Genomic DNA, 7,145 nt, shown 5'->3' on the forward strand with positions numbered 1-7,145 from the left:
TTAAATAATAAAAATATTTTTCCTTGTCTATAGCAAAGATTCAAATTGTTTTGATCGATAATTGCTATGGAAGATAAGTTCTACCTAAAATTTAATCAATTGTTGCAATAGAAATGGAGGATTATAGTTGCTCAAAGTTAATCTAGAGATCGAGCCTAGAGGGCCAAGATATTGGCAAGATGTTTGAAGTTTGAAACTCCATGGGTAGTGATTCTAGTAGAGATCATTGTGGCTAACAACACTAGATTTTGCATGGGTTTTGCTAAAGGAGGAAACTATCATTATGTTGTATATTTTCTCAATCAAGGGCAAGGGTCTAATTCATGACCTATTAGCGGGATACATATGGCAATGGAGGACTCCTGATTGTTGAATAGGGAATGGAGAAATGGAGCCTCCCACAAAGAGCTGTGATGGCTTGGATCTTTGTCAAAGGTAGGATCGTAGGGTTGATGGACAATGGCATCAAAATACAGGCTAAAAGCAATATTTTCCTACTAATTAGAGGGAAGATTATGAAGATGGAAATTAGTGCAAGAAGTAAGGCAAGAATGCTCCTATGCACTAGAAGAGTCAAAACTGAAAGGTTTAAGAGGGTGTGGGACCTATAGTTGGAAGAGGAGAAGTTAGAGCTCATCTTGAAGAATCTTTGGTCTTTGCAAGTTCCTTTCCAAGATAGGATATTTATATGGCAAATTATCATGGGGCCATGATGATAGCTAGTAAGCTTGAGAGTAGAGGTATCATAGATTGTAGGTGTGCAAGTGGTCAAGATGAAATTATGAGACATGCATTCTGGGATGGTTGTGTGGCAAGAGGTGTTTAGGAAAGGGTAAGTCCACATCTTGGATATAATCATGACATTGTTATTGTGCATGAAGCATGCTTTTTGTCATGTGTCAAGCACACTATTTCCCTTATTTTTTATGAGAAAAGGGAAGCAATCATATGGTATCACATGATTGCTTTCTTTGGCTCTCAAAAATGTGAAGTAAGCGATGTACAAACTTGCAAGCCTTGCCATGATGCCAATAATGTGAAATGTGATTAGTGGGTCTAGCTATGTAGCTCATATAATACTTTGTATGTGTTGACAAAGAGAAAGTGAGCAGTGAAGTGAGAAAATCCAATCAACAAAGGTCAAGCAAAAAGCAAAAACATGAGATTTTATTGTGAACCTATGTCTACATATAGTAACTTCAAGTTTCCAACCTATAAAAGATAGTGTGCATTATACATCGTAGTGTGAAGATCATGGAGGTGAATCACAATCTTCTATCATGTGTATCACACGAGTTTCATAATGAGATACAAGCAAAGCAAGTTCACTTTGCAAGGCAACTGCTCAATTAAGAATCAATTGAATTCAATCATATGAAGAGTTGCATCTGACGAAACTTGTACGTGTAGTTTAGGGGGAGATGTGTGCCATGACGTATACAGTGCCAGTATTTGTTGAGAAGGGCACCCGTGCAAGCTTCGCAATGATACCAACTTTGTAGAGTGTGGGAGGGAGCGAGCTAGTATATAACATGAAAAAGCTATGTATGTGAGCTAGAAAGGGGATGGAAAAGGAAACAAGGCCACTTCTTTTGCTTGTGGGGCGTAATGTCTACCTAGTACCAACGAGTCTCGAGTGTGCGAGAGCCACAAACGGAAGGCGGACGTGTCAAGCTGGAGGCCGCTAGATGCGCAGACGCATATATAGCGCGCCACCGCGATCGTGCAGAAACGAGTGAGCAGTGGAGGTGGCGCAAAGGAAGGAGGGAGGAGGGAGGCGATGGCGGCAGCAGCCTCCTCCGCAGGCTCACTGATCTGCTGCAATATTCAGGCCCGCAGCCATAAGCAATATTCGTCTCTCTCTGCCGCCGCCGCCAGTTTTTCTTCTTCTCCTTCTTTATCAGTGTATAATGCACGGAGGCTGCCATCAATATATTGCGATGGCAGAGTCGGGAAGATGCCTGCAGCATCGGCGTCGTCTTCTGCATCCGAGGAGGAGGGGGCGTCTGCTGCAGCTGCTGACGGTACCAAGAAGAAGAATAAGAATGGAGGAGAGAAGCAGTCTCTGCTGAGTAGCATCACGGAGGCCTTGGACTTCTCCCAGACTCGCTCTCAGAGGGATGCCGAGCTTCTTGAGGACGCTCGATTTGCCACCCGCCAGGGCGAGAAGATGAGCCGTGAGCAGGTCTCTCTCTCTCTCTCTCTCTCTCTCTCTCTCTCTCTCTCTCTCTCTCTCTCTCTCTCTCGCCCACACCCACACCCACACCCACACACACCAGAAGAACATAGTGTTCAACAGCTCCTGCCCAGCAGCATTTAGACCCGCCATTAAGGCATCTCTGTGCATTCAACATCATGAGCTCCTAGCCAGGAGCGTTTCGACCATCGTTAAGGCATATGCGTGCATTGCATGAGAAGCCAGGGTCAATCCCATGGATGGATAACTAGTGGATTCAAGCTCTACCTGAATGGGGCACTCTTAGGGTATCTAATAACCTAAGCCCCTACCTTGGAGACTCTCAACACCTACCATACCCTCACATCCTAAGCTCCTACCTCGGAGGCACTCAACAACTAGCTAGATGTGGTTGCACACAATGGCTTGTTGCACCCCACCCTTAATGTATAGTTCCTTGCCCCCAACAACACCTACCCCTAGCTAGGTATGTGATCCTTCCCTCACAATATCTCATGGTATTGTCATAATCCACAATGTGGGAATTATAACGAGAATTTGGCTAAACCTTCTTGTGTGCAAATACACAAGGCCCCATCAAAAATACCCAAGGCTCCCTTTCTACCAAATAGGATAACTCTCAACTTGAAAGAGTATCGATTCTTGCTCTATGTATGTATGTATGTATGTATGTATGTACACATAACTTGCTTGTGCGAAAGCAACCATATATACATAAATAAGATGTCTCTTAGCTTTTTCTAAATCAATTGTTAGACTTGCTAATTAGTTATGCTTTAAGTTGTGCTTTTGAAGTGGACTATAAGGAAGATCATGATGTATTGTACACATTCTCTCTCTCACCCTACTATGTCATTTCCTCATACACAAAACTTGTAAGGGCAAACATAAGCTAAACATTTTGAGGCCAAGGTCAATTTAACAAGTTATAGTGAGCTTGTCATTTCATGTCATTTCTTTCACCTTTGGTAGAAGCTTGATAAAGTAAGGTGTATTCAAAATTTCACCACACATTAGTTTTTACACCTTAGTCTATATGCTTGTTTGAGACCAACATCAATCAAGCAAGTGATAGGAAGCTCAACACTTCATGTCATTTCTTTCACTTGTGTTGGAAGCTTGACAAAATGATGTATATTCCGATATGTCACCATACATTAATTTTATCACTTAGCCTGTCTACTTGTCCTCTCCAATTAAGAAGAACTGGTCCACACTAGGTAGATTATTGGGGAATCTATAAGTTTGATCATGATGTATTGTACACATTGTTTCTTGCACCCTACTATGTTGTTGCCCTATACACAACTTGGAAGGGCAATCATAAGATAAACACTATGAGACAAAGGTCAATTTAGCAAGTGATCGAAAGCTTGCCATTTCATGTCATTTCTTTTACCTTTGCCAGAACTTGATAAAGTAAGGTGTATTCAAAATTTCACCACACATTAGTTTGTACACCTTAGCCTATATTCTTGTTTGAGACCAAGGTCAATCAAGCAAGTGATAGGAAGCTTAGCACTTCATATTATTATTTTACTTGTGTTGGAAGCTTGACAAAATGATGTAAACTCCAATATGTCACCATACATTAATTTTATCACTTTTCTTGTCCTTGCCATATAAGAAGAACAGGTCCCCACCGGATAGATTACTGGGGAATCTATAAGTTTGATCACAATGTATTGTAGACATTGTTTCTTGCACCCTGCTACATTATTGTCTCACACACACAACTTGGAAGGGCAATCATAAGATTAGCATTGTGAGACAAAGGTTAATTTAGCAAGTGATAGTTAGCTTGTCATTTCTTTCACCTTTGTTGGAAGCTGGGTAAAGTAACGTGTATTCAAAATTTCACCACACATTAATTTTAACAACTTAGCAGATATGGTTGTCCGAGACCAAGGTCATTCAAGCAAGTGATAGGAAGCTCAACACTTCATGTCATTTCTCAACACTTCATATCATTTCTTTCACTTATGTTGGAAGCTTGATGAAGTGATGTATATTCCGATATGTCGCCATACATTAATTTTATCACTTAACTTATTTACTTGTCCTCACCAATTAAGAAAAATAGGTCCGCACTAGGTAGATTATTGGGGAATCCATAAGTTTGAGCATGACCTATGTACTTGCAATTTCCCCCATCCTTAAGTACATATGTCTACTTTCATGACATAAATTTGGAAATGAGTAAATAGAATAACTCAAAGAGAGTAAAGCCATGGGCAAAGCTAGAAACCAAATGTTGACTTTGAAGCTCGCTTCTCTAAACACATGGGAAAGAGGTTAAAGCTAGATTAAATTTAATAGTGCAAAAATGACTTGATTACAAGGTGTGAAATGATATTGAACAATCTAATATTAGTATGCATGCTAAGATCAAGATTTCTAAGCATTTTGTGTGTGAATTATAGTATGGTGCATTGCGAAGGAAAATTGGAGGAACTTATCGTGACTTCTTCAAAGATTCTATTGATGGTAAGAATGTAGTTGCCTTGTTGGGGTGTTTTTATTCATTAATTAAAGAGTGATTTAATGTATGCATACACAAAATGTAAGAAAGGGTAGGTTCCTTCCTTTTTACACATTAGAATGTTAGCATATTTTTAGAGTTACATTTAAATGTTTAGATAATGTCCCTATAATTGTTGCTCTTATTGCACATGTTTTGTGCATGCGCGTGCATGCACATGTGTATGTGTTATATATATAGCATAACCCTTAAGGTTGAAAAAGTGTATTTATTGCTTCGATCCATGGGTTGGTTAAGCATGCCTATTAATATAAGTAATGTTGGCAAGTGAGGGGATGATCATGTTATATGAGTTTTCAAGCTTGGTAGAAGTGAATCTTTACATTTTAATTGAGTAGCCATTTGTATATTCAAGTTAGTAACATGTCTATCTATTATTTGCCTCATATTTCTCTTCATTTGTATTCATTAATCTACATGGTTACATTGTAGTTGATGGGGAATATGTAGAGGAAGGTTGGGTGGACAAGACATGTAGATTTTGCAAAAAGGATACAGCTAGTGAACCTCGAAATGTGGATAAGTTTGGTAGGTATACCCATGTAGCATGCCTGGAAAAGTCCAAATCTGGAAATTTTTTCACACGCATTTTTGAAAGTTAGTGTACAACTTGTATACTTGATATGTGCCAAAAAGGTACTCTTTACAATCATCTTCACAATTCTCTTTCTTCTCATCAAGACAACTTTCAAAATGTATATGAAACTACACATTGTTTGTATGCTTGTCCCAAATTGCCATACCTCAACAATTGCACAGGCTTGTAATGTCTCTCTCAAGGAAATCTTATTCTATTATACTTATGGCTCTCATTCATTTTTATGAGCAATGTGAACCCTTAAGGTCATTTTCAAATATAGTGTGGTATTTTCTCTTCTATTCTTCTTTTGCAACTTCTCATGTGACCATTGTTGCTTGGGTAGTGATTGGAAACTGACTTGCAATATTGAAAGAATGATTGGGGCAATGCATTGAAGAAGTCCAAGCTTGAGTGGCTTATTGTGGTGATTTGTGTAATAGTGAGGAATTGTGAGAGAAATTTGAGTGTGTGAGGCTTCTTCTCTTCTCTTCTATTTCTTTTTCTTCTTTTCATGACTACATTAGTGCTTGGATAGTGTATCTTACTTTATTACAATCAGAAGGACTAGGGCAATGAATTGAAGGACATTAAACCCAAGGAAATGCTTCTTTGGAGTGCCCTACGGATTGCTATCGGGTCATATGGTTAGCTTTGCTAATATTGCGATCAATCTTGAAAGATAAAGGTCATTGTCACTATGAGTCCTCCACGTATTCTAAAAGAAGCGTATAACTTTATGTCATCAATCGGATATTATAGATGCTTTATTAATGCGCTAGATGAGAGGACATTGCTATCGGTGAATTTATTGTCCTTTGATTGTTTGTTTGTTTGGAGTGATCCATGTCACGTATCCTTCAAGGATGTGAAGTAGGAATGGGCAAAAGCATAGTTTCAAAAGCACCTAGAAAGGGTGAAATATTTTATATATTTTCAACGGCTATGATGTATAGGTATCAACTGTTGTTTTAGCCCAGATCTTGGGTGAGAGGGGGTACCTTGAGTAGTTCATTGAGGAGGTGTTGAGGTGAGTTTTTGAACTTGTATAGGGTGCATGGATAACTAGAGTGACTCATCTCACTATTCACATTGATTGGCAAACCACATTGAATGACAAAGCTCTATATCCATGCATGTATGCATGTAGATATATGCATGCATGCAGGTCTTTTCAAACTCCGATATCATAACTCAATGTTGCGATTGGTGCAAAATTGTGCACACAACAATGTTTGAGTTATAGTCATAATTGTGCAGAAAGTGTTGTGAATTCAAAAAGGTTGTGAGTCTAAGCTTGTGACTTTGCTCAATTGCACCCATCATACTATTGCTCAAGCCTTGAGTGCAATTTAGTACTCACATTTGTAATCACTAGATACTAAAGAGCAATGTATTTTAGTAGATGTTCTTGTAGTAGACCACTTTGGGATTTTATTCACAATTGCATTATTGCAACAACAACTGCCCATGCTTCTCTCGTGTTCCCTCTTTCTTGCTTAAACTTAAGCTGTAGATATTCTAGATATTTGGTTAAGTTTAAAAATCATACTGTTGAAGAGACCCAATGGATGCATGCCAACGACCTAAGTGCTTACCCCTCACTGCCCGCTCCACATTGAGCTAATAGCAATTGAGGACAATTGCTATCCCACCCCAGGGGTATGATGTCAGGAGGCATATTCCACGGTGGATTCCGTGATTATATTTATTTGTCAGGGCTCGTACACAAGGTGGATTCCTTGTGCGAGAAGTTGACGAGGATGCCTATCCTTTTCGAGCATCATATTAATTTAATGTGCACATGAGTGATTCCATAGCAGGTGATT

At 39.2% G+C, this 7,145-nt stretch overlaps 1 protein-coding gene across 1 annotated transcript; it reads left to right on the top strand.

The window, feature by feature from the left end:
• The first annotated feature begins 1,637 nt into the window (after positions 1-1,637).
• Positions 1,638-5,620, top strand: LOC148016487 (potassium transporter). The gene is made up of 3 exons (XM_087664092.1): positions 1,638-2,185; positions 4,621-4,684; positions 5,172-5,620. The coding sequence occupies exons 1-3, from the start codon at positions 1,781-1,783 to the stop codon at positions 5,339-5,341; spliced, it is 639 nt and encodes a 212-aa protein (XP_087520218.1). The 5' UTR covers positions 1,638-1,780; the 3' UTR covers positions 5,342-5,620.
• Positions 5,621-7,145: the final 1,525 nt, after the last annotated feature.

Source organism: Lygodium microphyllum, chromosome 23 (assembly GCF_053477565.2).
Source record: "Lygodium microphyllum isolate KBCC chromosome 23, Lygodium_microphyllum_v1.1.10, whole genome shotgun sequence".
NCBI lineage: Eukaryota > Viridiplantae > Streptophyta > Polypodiopsida > Schizaeales > Lygodiaceae > Lygodium > Lygodium microphyllum.

Coding starts and splice junctions, on each gene's coding strand:
- LOC148016487 (XM_087664092.1), top strand. CDS start 1,781: ATGGCGGCAGCAGCCTCCTCCGCAGGCTCACTGATCTGCTGCAATATT. Junction 2,186..4,620: donor AGAAGATGAGCCGTGAGCAG/GTCTCTCTCTCT, acceptor TGTGAATTATAG/TATGGTGCATTGCGAAGGAA. Junction 4,685..5,171: donor CTTCAAAGATTCTATTGATG/GTAAGAATGTAG, acceptor GTTACATTGTAG/TTGATGGGGAATATGTAGAG.